This window comes from Archocentrus centrarchus, chromosome 5 (assembly GCF_007364275.1).
Source record: "Archocentrus centrarchus isolate MPI-CPG fArcCen1 chromosome 5, fArcCen1, whole genome shotgun sequence".
Taxonomy (NCBI): domain Eukaryota; kingdom Metazoa; phylum Chordata; class Actinopteri; order Cichliformes; family Cichlidae; genus Archocentrus; species Archocentrus centrarchus.
In genome coordinates, this window is record NC_044350.1 from 18,640,749 (window position 1) to 18,658,521 (window position 17,773).

The following is a 17,773-nucleotide window of genomic DNA, read 5'->3' on the forward strand; positions in this document are numbered from 1 at the left end:
ATCACCTTTTTCCCTCCAGTGCATTCTCAGTGCTACTTGACCACAGACAGCTGTTGTTCGAGGGAATGTGTGGTAGTAGTAGTTGCTTTTTTGAGTCTTATGCAGAGGTAGAGAGGAGTCGTCGGCTTGTGTGATCCAAGTCCATTTCTTACTAATGTCAGACCACTTTTCTGGTCAGTCAGCTCTCCCAGTTTGATGCTACAAAAGGCTTTAACCATGAACTTCCCAAGATGTGTAAATCCATTTTTATGTGTAAAATTGAAATTATCCTTTGAATAATTGCTAAATATCTCATAGATCTTTACATCTATTAACTGATGGCTTTTTTTTTTTTTTTTTTTTAAATCAAGCGAAGTCAAATATGTCCCTATCTTCATTAAAAAAAAAAAAATCCCTTCACTTTCCCTGTCAGGACTGCCAGATTGATGTCTTCCTCATGCAAACCTGTACATCACAGTATATAAAAGGGACCCATAACATGTGACAGAGTGTTTAATCATGCTGCCTATTCCAAACCAAGGACAGTTTCATGCCCTTGACTTTCCTTTGTATGAGGCTTCTACAAGAACTGCGTTATTATAGTGAAATATTGAAATCCCAGATGGATTTCTATAGGTCTACCTACTCATCCAATCTTTGGCCTTCTGTTATGTATTGTGCTGCTCTACCCTCTCTGCCTTTCAGAACCATATATAAAGCTTGGCAGTGTCACAGCACAGCTGAGCTCTTTACATGTATCAGGGCTTTATTAGCCTTTCGGCTTCTGAGAGAGATTTTACGTCAACGCAAATCATCATTTGTAGTAACAATCTTTACTTTTTATGAAAACATGGATCGATTTCATTATTTCAACAGACACACTAATTAATACAACATTTATATAGTGTAATTACAGACAGCGACTGGTTTCCATGTAAAGTAAACTTTTACATTGTGTACATTACATATCACACTGAAAAAGTCTCAGGCATCATTTGCTTTTTTTGAAGTTAATTGGTTAACGTTAGGAAGTCATCTTCTGTCATAAAGACAGTCCAACAGGCTTTTAGAGTAAAACTTTCTAGCTAAAGAGGCAGAACACTAAAATCTCCTATCCAGACAGCACCACTTGAAAAATCTAACTCAAACTGGAGTTCCATCTTTAGGAGGAGAGGATCCAGTCTGGTTGTCTTCTCTCATCTTGTTCTCACTGTCATTGGAGGCACCAGGTTGGCCTAAACTCTCTGCTGTTGTCTTAGCTTCTGCTTTGGCAGCATCATTGCAATTATGTCCAGCACCTTTGCCCCCTGCCGTGAGGCTGATGCCTTCTCGTTTTACATTAACCTCAAGGACAGGAGCGATCACCTCCTGAGCCTGAGGTGCCTCGCTGAGGGGCAGATTAAAACCCATTTTTCCTCCACTGCTTTTCGCCCCAGCTGGTGGAGGTGTAAGACTCTTGGCCTCCTCCTCCCCACGCAGCCAGTCCATCTTCTGAAGGTGCTGCTTGACAGCATCGTCAACCCGAGCGTCGATCATAGCCTCCGTCAGGACACCATCTTCAGAAGAATATGCTGCCGCCTAAAGGAACACAACAGAGAACGTTTTCATTTTGCAATTAAGATCAGCTCTGCAGGTGTTGTGGAGCCAAGTTAATGATAAAGAATCGTACCTGCCAGGCCACGCCCAGCTTGGAGATCTCTCTTCCAGACATGCCCTCTGTCCGTGTCGCTATCTCAGAGCACTTTTTACCGTAGTCAAACTGTGCCAGCTTCATCCTCCTTTAAAATGAATGAGACAATGAAAAAGCAATGAAGTAAAAGATTTGCTTTACTCATCTGAATGTCAGTTATTTCTGGCTTTGATGCTCACTCCACTGTCTTCCACCTCTTTGTGGTCAATGCTGAGAATTGTTGGCATATAAAATCCTCATGCTCACTCAGCCCTTCAGACAAGGATCACTCAGTTTGTGACTGAGCAAACTCTACCACATTACTTTTTCAGTATACATTCCAAGTATAGTGCCCTATTTTTAAGTGGCAATTGACAACTTTTGAAACCCACTTTTGTGTGTCTTTGACTCAAACACTCAGACAAAGAAACTCTTTATTTGCCAGGAAGTTTCCACTGTTACTCTGGCTGTTCAGCTGTCAGCCATTATAGCTCCATGAGGAAAGCTACCCAGTGACAGACAGAACTGCATGACAGAATCAAGGCTTGTAGCAAATCAATACAACACCAGCTGTGTTGCAATTTTACAACCATCACGTTATGCAGTTAAGATCCATCCATTTTCTGCTGCTTATCCAAGTTCGGGTCATGGGGGCAGCAGTCTAAGTAGAGACACCCAGACCTCCCTCTCCCTGGTCACCTCCTCTAGCTTTTTCTTCAAAACACAGAGTCCTTCCTAAGCCACCTGAGATATATAATCTCACCACCATGTCCTGGCCTGCCCCAGGGAATCCTCCTAGTTGGATATGCCAGAAAAACTATAAGGCATTCTAATCAGATGTAAACCACCTTGATGGTTTGCATCTGATTGATGTGGAGGAGTAGCAGCTCTACTCTACTCCCCTCCCAAAAAAGGAGCCACGGCACCTTTGGAGAAAGCTCATGTCTGCTGACGTTTCTATAATCTCATTTGTTCAGTCACTACCCAAAGCTCGTGCCCATAGCTGAGGGTACAACGTAAACCAACTGGTAAATTAACAGCTTCAATTTCACGCTCAGCTCCCTCTTTGCCACAGCAGACTGGTACAACGTCCACATCACTGCAGACGCCACACCAATCTGTCACCATTCCACGGTGTATGTGAGATACCCTTAATGACAAGTTACAGGTGAGGCAAAAAAAAAAAAAAGAGAGACTTGTCTGTTGTCACTTTAACAGGTGTGTTCTTGTGTTACTTGTGCACTCACTGCCTCCCTCCAGTGGCCGGCTCCAGCACATATTTGTCAAAGTATAACCGGACCAGCCTCTCCCTCTCCTCGAGACGTGGCAGAGCAAAATTCACAATTTCATCTATACGGTCATTTATGGCCCAGTCAAACTGCTCCGGTTGGTTACTGGCCAGCACCAACATAAACCTGCATACAAGCAAAACACACACAAAAAAAAAACATTTTAAGTCAAGCAGCTTAAAGAAGGTAGGAAGTAAGTTACAGTGGTGTACAGGCAAGGTTATAAAACTGCTAATGTTTCATATTTACTTGTTGCTTTGTTCTCCAGTGCGATACAAAAAGGCATTTAGAGTCGCTCTGAGGTCTTCACTTATTTTCTCCTGTAGAAAAAAATTAAGTAATGAATGGCGACTTCTTTCATACAAGTGACAGGATTTTTTTGAGTAACGAAACACACGCGGACTTACAGTGGCTCTCTTGCGCAGGAATGCATCAGCTTCATCAACAAAAAGCAGCAGTCTGTATTTGGAAACATGGCAGATGGGACAGATTTTGCTACATTTGTTGACACAGCATTTGTCGGTGTGGACAGGAAAATTGTTTATATGTTTGCATGTGATCTTGGTGCAAAATTAATATGAAGGCTATGATAATAAAGAAAGGATTTGTGAGTGTGTTTGTTGAGTAACATACCCGCGTCGACTCGTGTTTGCCCAGTCGAACACTTTGTGCATGGCGGTGACGCCATCGCGGCCCATGGGTGCTACATCACCACCGGTCATGATGGCATAGTCCATCCCAGAATGCACTGCCAGCTTCTACTCAACACACACAGAATTCCTCCACAGTTAGACAAAGCACCAATTTGTATTTTTATACACCTGATCATCCTTTAGGCCTCTGGCATACCTTAGCAAACAACGTTTTGCCCGTCCCTGGAGGGCCGTACATGAGGATGTTCCTGTACAGGCCATTGTTCTGCCTTGTGTTCCTTGTTGCAATGGCAATGTCACGCACACGTTCCTCCAGGGAAGGCTGAGAGATGGGAAAGTGCTGTTATTTCAAGTTGTGACAAAACAACAATTATTTGGACTTTCATACATCATGTCCACTTACACTGAGGACTACTCCCTCGAGGGCATCCTGAGGTTTACTCTTCAGCCGTTTGGCCATCTAAATGATTTTAAGAGGTTATTAGTGCAGTAAAATCCACACCTTACACAATGCAAATGGATTAATTCCTCATTCGCTACCTTGACTGGATGCTTGATTGCTTCTCCCACAGTAAATCGAGAAGTTTCCCGGACTAGCGACGGCTTTCCGAGCCTGGCCTCGATGTAACGTCCAGCCACTGCTGTTGCATTTCGAGCTGAATACACTCCCACAGCCAAGAGGGTCAATCCTGCCACCTAGTGAGGAAGGAAAACAGTTACGCAACTCTCAAAAGATCAGGAGAATTCACTAAATTCAAACCCCATTATGAGCTCACCCACAATGATGGAGCATTGGGATATTCTTATTAATGCCCTCATTATCTTTACGCAACCAAACCATAAAATGTGTGCATCGTTACAGTGGTGCTTAACTTAGGTATCCTCAGTTTGAAGGTTTAACATTAGTGTCAGCTATTTACTATGAGACCAAATGTGAAACACGGTCACAATCTACCTTCATTTTTGCAAATGAAAATGGAAGAGTTGGAAAACAATGATTCCAGTCACCGGTGTCATAAAAGAAGTATCTGACATATAAAAAAAAACTGAATAAAAGAGGCCACAGTCAGTTTAAACTTTTAACACACCTGAATATCTGTGAATACATGTAGTTGTTGAGACTTTTTAACCTAACTGTATTCATTAGGCTGCCATGTTTGCTTTCACTGGACTTTTGGGACAAATTGTCCCTTACATGGAAGCAGAGTGTCTCACCGTAGCTGTTACTTTGTCCCAGTCTGACACAAAGGCCCTGAATCCTTCTCCAAACACAGCACCTGCAGTCCTAAAAGCAAACACACATTAACTGTCAGCACACCCTTAAGGGTTTGTCAAGGTGAAACATTGACAGTGTTAACCATTTACTGAACTGAAGCCATTCGCACACATGAACTCCAGAAAATGGAGGAGAATCTGCCTCTCTCTCACATTTAGCACACAGGCTGAAACATGCTGGCTGCAGAACTGAGGCACAACTTTTATTTTGAAGGCAAACGGTCCCCTTCTCCATTTCCGGTTTGCCTTGCACTCTTCAAAGTTGTACTACTGCTCAATGAGTAGTCAAAAAGGTAGATTACCCAGGATATGCACACTGGATAATGAACTGTCAGTCACAATTTGTTAGCCAATCAGCTTCCAATTTCCTCGGCTTTCAAAACCTCAAGCTGCACACAGCGCATGTGCTCAGCTGAAGTCCTCTGAGTCTAACAGCTACGTCCATCTTTTATACATCAGTGAATTCACTGAATCATTACCTGAACTATTCTCACATTGGTGCAATCCAACGTCACATGGACTTCATACACGGGAGCTGGCACATTAAAAGGCAATTTAATGTCCGATCCAGCTGCATCGGACATGTGTGCGCTCGTATGCACCTCTGTCAGGTAAAGTCTAGAAAAGCTCAGAGCTGCAGTGCAGGTGTGAAAAAGGCTATAAAAAAATATTTTATTTAAAATCTTAATTTAGGATGCCCAAGAACCACCAATCCACTACAGCTTATCATCACCATTATAAACAACACAGAGTAAAATGACTCACTTTATGGACTCCAGGACAGTCTGTCTGTGTTCTGCAGCTTTCAGACGGATCTGCTCTCGGATTATATCGGCATTTTCCCTCTCCACTTTGGCTCGAGCTTTAGACTCTGCCTCAATACGAAGAAGTTCATTCTTGTGTCTCAGCTCCATCTCGTGTTCTATGGTTGCTATATAAAGCACAAAGGAAAAAAAAAATACATAAACCTCTGCACATCATGTCATGCATTTCAAAGAATTGTGTAAATCATAGTGCTCATTTTTTTACCTTTCCGCATGGCCTCCTGCTTCTGAACAGACTCCTCCTGTTTGCGAAGGTTGTCTTCATTCATGGCTTGCTGTTAAATAAAAAGAAGATATTTGGCACTGTGCCCACTCCACAGCATTTTATAGCTACAGTTAGACCGTCTGAACTCACCTGTTGCCTTAGTTGGTCCTCATATCGCTGTCTAGCCAGCTTATCCTGGTACTGAGCTCTCTGTTATGGAACATAACCATAAAAAACACAATTACTCTACTTCGCTGCTGTAATATCCTTTCCTGCAAAGGTCTAAAGAAAACGCTTATGTTTTTTCCTCCTTACAGCTTGATGCTGCTTGGTCTCCTCATTGAGAGTTTTCCTCCTCTCTTCAGCCTGGATGCGTATCTGGTCGCCTTTGAGCTGTTCGACTGCTGCTTCATACTCCTAAAGTGTGAGGCGAGAGTACAACGAGGTCACTGGAGAACAGTGAAAAATCCACCACAGCACAGAAAACTGATGTCACAAAAGTTCTCAAGCATCAAATGAATAACAATGCATGAAGTGGAAGTGTTAGGCGAGCTTTTGAGCGTACTCAAATTGAGCATGGCTGTAAAAATGGCAGCCGACTTCAGTTCCCGACTATTTCTGCTCAAATGGGAACATCTCATCTGTCAAGTTGCGGCACGCTGCAAGCCCCCTTTGCAACCCACCTCCTTTGTTCATGCTTAATCAGCTGTTGTCAATGGCGCCTGCTCTGACCTGTGCTGGTCTCCCTGCCTTATTCCATCTATGCATGCTCAAGGAGGGCACGCAGGTTATTACAGCAGGTAGAAAATAACCACTTTTTGTTGACTGCAGTAAATATCTGAGTTAAATTCTTATACAGTACTGTGCAAAAGTCTGGAGCCACTCCTCATTTCTTTATATTTTGCTAAGAATGGGAAATTTGATTGAAATATGTGCAAACATACATGAAGATACAGTATATAAGTCAAAAACAGAGTTTGTACATGCAATGACAGAGCCTCCATCATGTTTTAAACATGCCTGCAGACACTCACTCTGATGAATGCACCTCTCTCCTGACCTCCTCCATACGTATTGATGACTTAATTACCCATAAATTAGGATTCATCACTCCATCAGACCTGTTGCCACTGATTTTCAGTCCAGTTCTAGCGTCATTTAGCATATCTCAGGCTTTTCTCCCTGTTTCCCCTTCCTTAAGAATGGCTTCTTGACAGCCAACCTTCCACTGAGACCATTTCTGATGAGGCTTCAGTGAACAGCAGGGTCCTGTGTCAGGTCTTTGCTGCATTTCTTGGTTAAACTTCAAGTGTTAAAATTTGTTAACATGAACATTAATCACAAAACTCAGGTAGAAAGCTGCCCCAGTCTCGACTGTCCATGTCACTGATGAACGACTGTGGCTTCATCTAATGTGAGTCTATAGTACACAGTAAATATGAGCAAGTATCCAGGAATTATCCAGCAGATGTGAACTGACTAAAATTACCAGTGACCTGCTGCAGATGCAGACTGTGCCAGTGCCCTGCAGTCTTTTATTATCCTGATGTGCTTTAATCTACTGGTTGTGTTGTTTCTGGGTTATTAAGTGTTGAGTAAAGGTGTTTGCTGTACCTTCATTTTACTCTGGTGCTCCAGCTGAGAGGTATGCTCCTGCATTCGAGCCAACTCCAGAGCTTCTTTGGCATGTCCTGAACACACACACACACACACACACACACACACACAAAATACAAAGGTGAAGATGCATGCAGTGGCTTCAAAGTGTTGTATTTGTGAGGCCTCCTGTCTTTGCCTCATTGAGCTCTGACAGATCTATTCATCTTTAAGCCTCAAGCATCTAACAATAGTACAAAAGCCTTGAGGATGAAGTCATTAATATAAAACCAATAAAAATATCTGTTGATGCGTCGCACGTGTGTGCCGGAGGGTGAAATTTGGATGCTCCAAGCCAGACCCGTGACCTTTGAACCCTGTCCTCTCTCTGAATGAAGGTGGATGCCGATTAGCTCATTAAGCCTAAATTCATACGAGTTAACGCTTTAGTATTTACACTGGCGTTGGCTGTTCGTGTGGGCCTCTTCAGCGACACTGAAGCGAGCACTACCACGAGCCAGAGAGCAGCCAGTAGGAGCAGGACGCTGGTGCATCAATGCTTTCTAAGTGCAGACATATTACAATTTCTACAACTCCTCTAATGAGACCCACCCTGAACCCACTGAACACTTACGGGACTTGTCGAGCTCCTTGGCCGCCTGAGCAGCCCGCTCCAGCCCGGTGGGATCAAAGTTACTCCATTTGTCCTTGGGTTTATCTCCTCCACCGCCGCCGGAGCCCCCGGCCGGTGGCGGCGGCGGTGGAGGCTGAGGCGGTAAGCCGGGAGGGACCTCGGGCTGCCCCTTGTTCAGGCCGAACAGCCACGACATTTCACAGGGAACAAATAAAGCACAATCGAGCCGGTTCTGTGTGAGCAGAAGGTAGCAGCCGCAGAGACCTGTCACTACGCTTCCTCCACACGCGTGTCACGCCGAAACCTTCTGCGCGTGCGTACAAAACAGCGCAGGGTTTAGCTGAGTAACAGCAACCAAGATTGGCTCAGGACAAGTACTTCTTCTTCTGATAGGCCGTCCACATAGTAGTTCTCAGTAGAGGTCATTCGCGTAGTCCCACCCAGCCTTGATACGGTAGCCCCGAAGGATCAAATAGAGTACAATTCATTAAAAAGGTCATGGTTGACTCCTGGTTACATCAGGCTTTTCTGGTTTTCAAAGTCATTAAAGGGACAGAGGACTGTTCGCTGGGTTTCATCTACATCAATTATATTTTGATTTATTTTTTGACTTCAAACCTGGGAGTTCATAGCAAGAAATGTACACTGAAAAATAATCACGAGTTTTCCAGCCACGTGAGAAACGAGGACTGTTGTGGAGGGTCTCACCAATAAGCTTATAAACCAGGGGTGGGCAATCCCAGGCCTGGAGGGCCGGTGTCCTGCAGGTTTTAGATGTGTCCCTGATCCAACACACCTGAATCAAATGGCTGAATTATCTCCTCAGTATGCAGTCAAGTTCTCCAGAGTCCTGCTAATGACTTCTATATTTGACTCAGGTGTGTTGGCTCAGGAACACATCTAAAACATGCAGGACACCAGCCCTCGAGGCCTGGAGTTGCCCACCCCTGTTATAAACTGATAAAATTAATATTGAGCAAAATTGATTTCAGCTTATTGGTCCGACCCTCCACAATAGTCCCAGATTTTCGTAAAATAGCCTTTATTAGTCCCACAGTTGGGAAATTCATACTGTTATTTTCATGTGGCTCCTTGTGAAAATTAAGGATCAGGGTACAAATAAATCAAATCCTTAAACTAGCAAAAACTTTCAGATAAGACAGGACACCAGAGTATATATAAAAGTGTTTAATGACCTAAACATGTAGAGGATAACCGACCCACAAGGTGGTAAACACATATTTACACAAAAAAAGCTCATCCTTCCATTAAAAAAAAAAAAAAAAAAAAATTAAGTCATAACTTAAGATTGCATATGATAAACATGCTTATGGAAATGATAACCAGATCCTGCGTGAGGATACTGAAGGCAATCAGGAGGAGGCATGTTTTAGGTAACACCACATGTTGGATGAAGCAGGTCTGGATTTGGAAACACATTCACTTTGTTGTTTAAGATCTGTGGCTCATTTTAGGACTAGTTTCAAACCACACAAAGAATTTATACAAGTACACTTGCTGCCAGGATTTCCATGGAGGAATTGATAAACACCACAGAAAGTCAGATTTTATTTTTACAGATGTATTTCTTATGGAAAACACAATCAAAGAAACTAATCTCAAAGTCCAGGAATCAAATACCGCAAAAGTAATCGTCTGTGCTGCTGTAGTGTAGTGGGCTTAACTGAGTTTACTTCAGAAATGATGAACTTTGTTTGTAGCCATTTAAAATCTCTCCAAAAACAATTCTATGAGAGACCTGTGGAAAACTTACTAACTTGAGACTCCTTACGACGATTTGTTCTGATATAATGCCAGCAAGAGGCACAGGTCTAGCAGTGTCACAGAGCTCATTATCTGGAGATCGCCCAGTAAATCTCCTCAGTTTTTCCCCAACCAGACGACCCTTGTAAAACATTATGGCCTAATTTCTATCCCTGATAGAGTGATTCTCCAGCATTCCCAAAACAAGCACAATTCTTTAAACTAATCATCCAGGAAACATTTTGATGAAACCCTAAAATGAGGCATCTGTCAGGTTGATTGTTTAATGAACACTGTTCTTTAAAGCCCCCAAAACAGATATCCATAGATGTTGCAAGTCCTTTACTTCAGCATAACGACACGAGAGAAGACGCCGGCAGGCTCCTTGCCATCACCCAACGCTGCCCTGAAGCCTTCTTGTTGCCGAGCCCTCGCCAGTTTTGCAAGTGAGAGGAATGACCGAGGCTCTGTGATGGCCAGATCACTGATGACATGACGGTTTAGCTGAACGCTCGTCTGTATGAGAAAAAGGAAGAGTGAGCCAACAGAATATTAAAAAAAAAAAAAAAAGCGCACAGTGCAGCAAAATCCAACAAAACCAACCTTAGTCAGGTTGTGCATGAGGGCGGGATACTTCATGCCGTGCTCTCGTGTTGCTGCTGCAATCCGTGTGATCCACAGCTGAAGAAATAAGACAACAGCACAATGGGTCAATTGCACTGATGCAAACTGATTTATAGTCAGACACACACACACACGCACACGCACACGCACACACACGCACAGATCTGCTGCAACATTAAAACCAGAGACGGGGGAAGTGAACAATGTTTTGTTACAGTGCAATGTTCTGCTGATCAACAGTTGGTTTTTACTTTGACATGTATTGCCCACCTAAGCACTGCTGCAGTCGGTAGACCGAGTACCTAACAAAACAGCGGTTGGAAGCACCAACTCATGTTGTTTACACCAAATTCTGACCCTTTCAAATGTCATGGCAGAATTCAAGACATCAGACCAAGCAATCTTAGCTATCAGGACCCGGTGTGTTCATAAATGCACTGAGTTGCTGCCATGTGATTGGCTGATTAGATAGTTGCATTTACAAGCAGCTGAAAAGTACCTGATGAAGTGGCCAGATAGTGTAGCTGTAATATGGACATTGCTGATGAGCTGTTCAGCCCAAGTCTCATTTTTTTTTTTTAAATTTGACATTTGATAGTACACTGATGTGGAAGTATTGGTATTTAATTAAAAGTGATCAAAAACTAAAGAAAATGTAACCTGTTACCTGAGAAACATGCTTCTCTTTAGTCATTTTGTGATCCACCTGATTTATCTTGGACTAATTTGGGTGGTCCTGTATCAGGAATCACTTGAACACTGAAACTGCTGAAAAGCAGGCTTTACGAGATATGTTTTAAAGATTTCATTAATACTGTGTTTTCCACAGACCATGGCATGACCAGGTTCTAAAGGCTATTTAGCAGACAAGATCCAAATGCCATACAGTAATATTTGAGTCTTCTCACCGTCCTCATGTTTCGCTTCTTGAGCTTCCGAGCTTTGGTGGCGTAGACGAAAGCCCTCCTGACAGCCCGCACAGCCAGGCTGTAGCAGCGGTTCTTCCTGCCTCTGAAGTGCTGTTAGAAGAACCGACAGGAAGGTGACAACAACACACATTACACGACTTTAAGCACAACGAGATACCACTAAACAAAACACTTCAGCTGCTAAAAACGGGATAAATGAGTTCCAGCAGATATCACTTCAGGAAATAGCCATTAGCCGTACCCGTGCATGCTTGAGAACCTCCTGGACCTTCCAGTATCTGTCGGGTCCTCGGCTTCTGATCCAACAAGACAGCGTCAAAAACACCATTTCAGTCCTCCCGTCACTTCACCACGGTGTCAACTTTTAAAAGAATACACACAACGTAAATAGTGACCTCCAATCAAACACTCAAGCTCAATTTCACACGCCGGGCGGACGTCGCAAGAAAGAGGCGTTCGATTTGAAAGTCAGTCAGAGGCAGTCTGCGGCGTGATTTAACAAAGACAACTTTATCCATTACAAAGGAGAGCTACGGTTCACAAAAACAACAATATATCTAAAGCCTGAAAAGAGAATGTCAATGTTAGATCACAGAACCATAAAAATACACATTTTCTTAAATGTGTGTTTGCTGAAGTACGCAATACTTCGGTGTTGAAAACAAACGCTCCCAGTGAGTTGAATGCTGGGATTGCTGGCGGTGGAGGTCAGAGAGACGATTCAAAATGTCCGTCGCTAGCTTTACGTCCTTGACCCGATGCGGTGTTTTGGCATTCCGGTCCCCCGCAGGACTGGTGGTATGTGCACATTCATTAGAAAAAGTAGATCGTTTGCGCTGGGAACCTCTGCTGTTATTAGGTGGCTTGGTGTCTGCTTTTAGAGACGTTACAGTTCGCTACAAGAGGGCTCCGTCTATGTTCTGAAGTCTGGGTTACGTAGTTTAGCTGTTAGATAAACTTATGTTGACTGTGGTTGGGCAGACTATCTATCCATAAAAGAGACTCAAACGAGTTAAAGACACATTGTTGCGCTTGTTGGCTACAGCATAACATGTCAGCTTTGAGTAGAAAAATCAATTCAAAAGAAAGAACCCGGAAAAATATGGCATTACTCTTTCAAAATCAATTTTCCTGCAGTGTGTTATGAAATAATGTGTAACTGTTGTTATCAGTGGCAGGTTATTCAGACAAGTAAGGGAAAGTTAATGAACGGAGCCTGTGATTCCTCCTGCATGTGGTTTCATAGGAACTTCAGTATCTAGTCTACACTAATAACTCAGTAATGAATAACTGTGTGCCAAAACGGGTGTTTATTTTCCCTCTGCCCCCTGTCTTCACTATGCTCAGGCGGTGCGGTATGCCCAGACAGCAGCAGCTCCAGCCGTGGAGCCCAGGATAAAGAAGTTCCAGGTGTACAGATGGGACCCGGACACTCCAGGAGACAAACCCCGCATGCAGACCTACGAGATTGACCTCAACACGTGAGTGTCATAGCTTTGGACATCAGGTATCCAAGCAGTTCCTCCAGTATTCAGGTCTAAACAAAGGGCATTATTGATGAACTGATTAGCACCTTTTGGTGGATTTAATAGCAGGTGCATATTTCCAGTCCTCTTCCTTCACATGTTCTATAATCAGATTTATTAAAGTCTCGGCTCACGTCTGTCAGCATGACGCTGCTGAACGCTGAGTAATGTTATTCATCTGACAGGGTTTCCGTTGATCAGGTAAACACATCAGAGGTGTTACTTTTATTCTTTCATGTTACAGAATTTTTTCCTCACTGTTTTGTTTTGTCCTTCATCCAGCTGTGGCCCAATGGTTCTTGATGCACTCATCAAGATCAAAAATGAGATGGACTCCACTCTGACCTTTCGCCGCTCCTGCAGAGAAGGTCAGTAAACACGGGGCTGGAGTAGCACCTTTAAAGAGTTTAGAGTCTAGCATGCTTGAGTCAAAGGCGGCTTCTTTTAGGTTCTTAAAGACTGAAGAAGCCTTTCGGGTGAGGAGTGAATCATATTCAAGAACCTAAAATACCACTGCGGTTGTGTCCATTGTGTCCGTGGAGGTGTTTGCCTACAGAGATCTTATGGAGAGTGGTTTTCTGCCATTGCAAATGTGCTTCTGTGCAGGCCTCCAAAGTTCCAGCTGCACAGCGCTTGATGTAGACGATGCTGTGCGTCAGTCGAATACCGACTGGTTGGCTGGAACGGGGGGGGGGCAGTTCTCCAGGAATGAGAGAAAGACAAAAAAAAAAAAATCTAAGAAAAAATCAAACAGACAGTGGATGCAGTGGACACCTCCCGTTGTTTTTATTACTCAGTTTCACTCTTTGAATCTTATAACTTTGCTGTTCACTGCTGCTGGTTGATGGACCAACAACAGCACAAGCAAGAGTAGCCCACAGGACCCCATCTGTGGTCTGTGCAGGCAGACAAGCAGCCCAAAGCTGCTCATGGACTATCACCACTGCTGATCCATCATTTCTTTAATAAACTTCCTGGATGTCTGAGAACCTACACAGCAATGTACAAAAAGCCGAATGCTCAGACAACAAGCAAGATAAGCGGATCAACTATATAAACTACATATAAAAATGGTGAATTTTCATTTATATCAGAAAAGAAGGCATTACAGATATCAAGCACTGAGAAGAAATACATGGGTGACTACTTCTTTTTTAAATTTTTTTTAAAGCTCTGAGTGACCTCATTACATTCAAATATTAGTAAGTTCAATTAAAATATTAATAAAGCCAACTGAAAATAATATTTACCTACCAAAAGCATTGGGCAGTTACTCAGATTTTTAGATTTTTCTCAAGTCTGTTGTTGTCTTCAGGTGTTTTGTCTCAATAGTAAAAGTTATTTTGTTTTAACCAGGTATTTGTGGATCCTGTGCAATGAACATTAATGGAGGAAACACACTCGCCTGCCTCAACAAGATCGACACCAACGTCAGCAAGCCGACTAAGATTTACCCTCTGCCACATATGTATGTTGTCAAGGACCTTGTACCTGTAAGTGAGCTGTGGAGAGGTTGTTTTTTGTTTTTTTTTTGTTGTTTTAAATATATATTTATTTTGCATGTGACAAATTTTGTGTTTAAATAAGAAACGTCAAATCATTTTTATCAGTGATAACACATTAGCATTTATGACAACTATTAAATTTTTCTTTATTGATCATATTTCTGGCCTTTTGTAAACCAAGTTTAATAAATCAAACACATGGATGGAGTATCTGTTGGTACTGTGGATTATGTGATGCGGATGCTCCTGATTCCTCATCTCCTAGTTGATTAGCCAGTTCAGTTTGGGTGGATTCATGACTGTAGCATTGTGTTTGCAGGACATGAGTAATTTCTATGCCCAGTACAAGTCCATCGAACCCTACCTGAAGAAGAAGGACGAGTCCAATGAAGGGAAGGAGCAGTACCTGCAGTCTGTGGAGGACAGGCAGAAGCTGGTACGCTGCTGTTTGGGTTTGTTTTTTGGTTGTTTGTTTCGTTTCCATTACTCTATAACAGTCACTCAAGCTTCCAGTGCACTAAAGAAAACCTCTACTTGTTTCTCTCCCATGTAGGACGGGCTGTATGAGTGTATTCTGTGTGCCTGTTGCAGTACGAGCTGTCCAAGTTACTGGTGGAATGCAGACAAATACCTTGGGCCTGCTGTGCTCATGCAGGTGTGTCTTTGTGCGCATTAACATGCAGAATGGTTGGTTATAGTCAGAATCAGCGCGGCCGTGTAGTAAATCTTTGTCGTGTCTCAGGCGTATCGCTGGATGATTGACTCCCGAGATGAGTTCACAGAGGAGCGGTTGTCCAAGCTGCAGGATCCTTTCTCCCTGTACCGCTGCCACACCATCATGAACTGCACCAGGACCTGTCCCAAGGTAACCTCTCAGCACACAGACACAGCACTGCTCAGAGTCCGAGTACATCTCAGCTCCCCTGATTCAGTTTTAATTATAAATTCTCACAAAATGCAAAGCGAAGTTCATGCAAGCACTTTTCATACGGATCCTACACAAATGCGAATAAGCTTTTATGTGTTAAATATTTCACTGTGGTCAGTAAACTCACTTGATGGTGTGTCATGAATGCCTGTCAGCTGAGGGTCTGCTAACCCTCAATACTTTCCACCTCCACAAGCCCACTAGAGTTCGCTCAGGTCTGAGTGACATAAATTTCGTTATCGGATGATGAGCGCAGCAGTCCGTGCAGACATCCATGTGCCTGCCTGTTCTTTGTGATCTGTGGTCCTGTCTATGGAGAAATTACATTACAGTGTACCAACTAGGCTTTATAATGCAGATTCTTCTGAGACCACAGTAATCAGACATGGGACAACCAGTTCATTGTTGCCATTTGAGGGCACCTGGAGCTTCAGCTTCTTTTATGTAAAGACAGGGAAAAGTGCTTGGAGAAAAGAGACGGGCGAGCTTTACCCTGGATGTCGTTCCCGATGTAACCCCAAAGGGGATTTGTGTCACCGGCTGGAATCAAACAAGCAACCTTTCACTTGTTAAGCAAATGTGTAAACCACTAACACCAATACATTATTTATTCATTTAAACCTGTTTTTATTTACGAGTTTGTAAATGTTATGTAGTAATGAGGTTTAGTGAGAGTATCTTATGCTTTGTAAAAAATGTAGCTTCCACCTAACTGGGCAGGATGGTGGTACAAAGGTTTAGGGCTGTCACCTCACAGCAAGACGGTCTTGGGTTTGAATCCACCAGATGGATGTTCTCCCTTTGCTTTTGTAGCTTTTTTTTTTTTTTTTTTTTTTTTTTCTGGGTAATCCAGTTTTCTCCCACCCTCCAAGGACATGCATATTAGGGTAACTGCTGATTCTAAATTGGCCACAGGTGTGAGTGGTTGTCTGTCTCTCTGTTAGCCCTGTGATAGACTGAAGACCTGTCCAAGGAGTACCTCACCATTTGTCCTGTGACAACTGAGCTAGGCTCCAGGTTTCCACGAGCCTGAATCAGACAAGCGTACAAGAGGATGGATCGGAGCTAATGCTGACATATAATGTATAATGTGTTTATTGCTGGAGGACAACAGTCTCCCTTCTGCCCTGGTATAATGTAATAAAAAGTACAGTGTAATTCAAAGAAATCAAATCTTCAGTAAAAGCTGTAATATTTATGATACAGAAGATAACATAAGTTTCTATTATGGAGCTCCAAAAATGGGAGTGTTAATTGGGCAAAAAGACTCCCATGAAGGCTGCGCTTGTATTTCCTGGCTCTCTCAAATAGAAGTGGGATCACTGTATCTTTTGCAGAATTATCAAATAAGGGAATTAGGATGTGCATATGTAATTTGTTCTCCATAAAACCCACTCACCAAGTATTTACAATAATTCCCTGTGCTCTTCCTCTCAGGGGCTGAATCCAGGAAAGGCGATTGCTGAGATCAAGAAGATGATGGCCACATACAAGGAGAAGAAGGCAGCTGCTGTCTGAAACCTCATTTGTCCTCTTGAACTTTTTATCCCTCCATGATTAAATTATATGATCATTAAAAAAAAAAAAAAATGCTTTCTGAGGTCTGATGGGCCAGTGCACCAGGCGTTTCCACTGCAGCCACATCCTGCTGTCAGGTGTAGCAGAAGTGTTTGTGTGGTTGCAGTTGGAGAAGTTGGTGTTCCATAAACGCACATGTACAGTATAAATGAAGGCGAGAGAGAGTGTGTGACTGATTCTTACATGTACCATAGCAGAGGTGATTACCTCCAGCTCTACTGTGTGTTTGTGTACTTGATGCTGCAAAGTAAAAACAAGGCATCTATATGTAAACAATCTTTTAGCTTGTTGCTTTTCATGTGATCAGCTGGTTCACAGACACGTTCCTTTAGATCTTCCCACATACTGACAGTAGTCTTTGTTTTGATGGAAAATAAATGGTTCAAATTCAGGTAGCTGTCTTTCCCCTGGTGATTATTTCTCCTGCCGTCCTCCTGCTACGTTAACTTTTGGTGTCCTCCAGGTGTCACTGTTGTGCAGAGCCAAATGAGTTGAACTATCAGAAGCTTTTCAAAGCTTTAAAACCATTAAAACTCTTGGTGAGTGTCAGTCCTGATTAAAGAGGCACTAAAGTCCTGCTTTATATTGTAAAATGCAGGTTGTCTTTTATACAACAGACTATGAAGTGAAAAATCTTTGAATCCTTTTGTCATTTCTTAAAATCAGATTACATAAAATAAGTGTCTATTTGGCTATTATGGTTTTTTTAATAGTCGAGACACTTGAAATCCTATTACCAGCCTAACAATTTATTTAAGCATACATGAATCAGGTCAGGATTGTAAGAGGACAGTA

The 17,773-nt window shown here is 42.8% G+C and overlaps 3 protein-coding genes across 3 annotated transcripts; 1 reads left to right on the forward strand and 2 right to left on the reverse strand.

Annotated features, from left to right (window-relative positions):
• Positions 1 to 837: 837 nt before the first annotated feature.
• On the reverse strand, positions 838 to 8,426 carry atad3 (ATPase family AAA domain containing 3). Its single transcript, XM_030728974.1, has 16 exons — positions 8,125 to 8,426; positions 7,509 to 7,585; positions 6,210 to 6,311; positions 6,045 to 6,104; positions 5,895 to 5,964; positions 5,631 to 5,796; positions 4,806 to 4,875; positions 4,131 to 4,286; positions 3,994 to 4,050; positions 3,787 to 3,912; positions 3,571 to 3,695; positions 3,345 to 3,396; positions 3,187 to 3,257; positions 2,896 to 3,063; positions 1,649 to 1,757; positions 838 to 1,557 (listed from the first exon to the last, which is right to left on the reverse strand). The coding sequence occupies exons 1-16, from the start codon at positions 8,318 to 8,320 to the stop codon at positions 1,123 to 1,125; spliced, it is 2,040 nt and encodes a 679-aa protein (XP_030584834.1). The 5' UTR covers positions 8,321 to 8,426; the 3' UTR covers positions 838 to 1,122.
• An 871-nt stretch (positions 8,427 to 9,297) lies between these two features.
• mrpl20 (mitochondrial ribosomal protein L20) lies at positions 9,298 to 11,900 on the reverse strand. The gene is made up of 4 exons (XM_030729440.1): positions 11,683 to 11,900; positions 11,421 to 11,531; positions 10,492 to 10,569; positions 9,298 to 10,404 (listed from the first exon to the last, which is right to left on the reverse strand). Exons 1-4 carry the CDS (start codon positions 11,767 to 11,769, stop codon positions 10,231 to 10,233), a joined length of 450 nt encoding a protein of 149 aa, XP_030585300.1. The 5' UTR covers positions 11,770 to 11,900; the 3' UTR covers positions 9,298 to 10,230.
• A 195-nt stretch (positions 11,901 to 12,095) lies between these two features.
• sdhb (succinate dehydrogenase complex, subunit B, iron sulfur (Ip)) lies at positions 12,096 to 17,369 on the forward strand. Its single transcript, XM_030729439.1, has 8 exons — positions 12,096 to 12,239; positions 12,789 to 12,922; positions 13,250 to 13,335; positions 14,324 to 14,460; positions 14,792 to 14,908; positions 15,026 to 15,127; positions 15,215 to 15,337; positions 16,838 to 17,369. Exons 1-8 carry the CDS (start codon positions 12,168 to 12,170, stop codon positions 16,916 to 16,918), a joined length of 852 nt encoding a protein of 283 aa, XP_030585299.1. The 5' UTR covers positions 12,096 to 12,167; the 3' UTR covers positions 16,919 to 17,369.
• Positions 17,370 to 17,773: the final 404 nt, after the last annotated feature.

What these genes read in the sequence shown, in the direction of transcription:
- atad3 (XM_030728974.1), bottom strand. Translation starts at nt 8,320, where the DNA reads ATGTCGTGGCTGTTCGGCCTGAACAAGGGGCAGCCCGAGGTCCCTCCC. An exon ending in CAAGGAGCTCGACAAGTCCC is followed by an intron (nt 7,586 to 8,124) that starts GTAAGTGTTCAG and finishes GTGTGTGTTCAG; the next exon opens with GACATGCCAAAGAAGCTCTG. An exon ending in GCAAACACGAGTCGACGCGG is followed by an intron (nt 3,397 to 3,570) that starts GTATGTTACTCA and finishes TTCCAAATACAG; the next exon opens with ACTGCTGCTTTTTGTTGATG.
- mrpl20 (XM_030729440.1), bottom strand. Translation starts at nt 11,769, where the DNA reads ATGGTGTTTTTGACGCTGTCTTGTTGGATCAGAAGCCGAGGACCCGAC. An exon ending in AGGTTCTCAAGCATGCACGG is followed by an intron (nt 11,532 to 11,682) that starts GTACGGCTAATG and finishes TTCTTCTAACAG; the next exon opens with CACTTCAGAGGCAGGAAGAA. An exon ending in AGAAGCGAAACATGAGGACG is followed by an intron (nt 10,570 to 11,420) that starts GTGAGAAGACTC and finishes TTATTTCTTCAG; the next exon opens with CTGTGGATCACACGGATTGC.
- sdhb (XM_030729439.1), top strand. Translation starts at nt 12,168, where the DNA reads ATGTCCGTCGCTAGCTTTACGTCCTTGACCCGATGCGGTGTTTTGGCA. An exon ending in TTGTCAAGGACCTTGTACCT is followed by an intron (nt 14,461 to 14,791) that starts GTAAGTGAGCTG and finishes TTGTGTTTGCAG; the next exon opens with GACATGAGTAATTTCTATGC. An exon ending in TGGAGGACAGGCAGAAGCTG is followed by an intron (nt 14,909 to 15,025) that starts GTACGCTGCTGT and finishes TCTCCCATGTAG; the next exon opens with GACGGGCTGTATGAGTGTAT.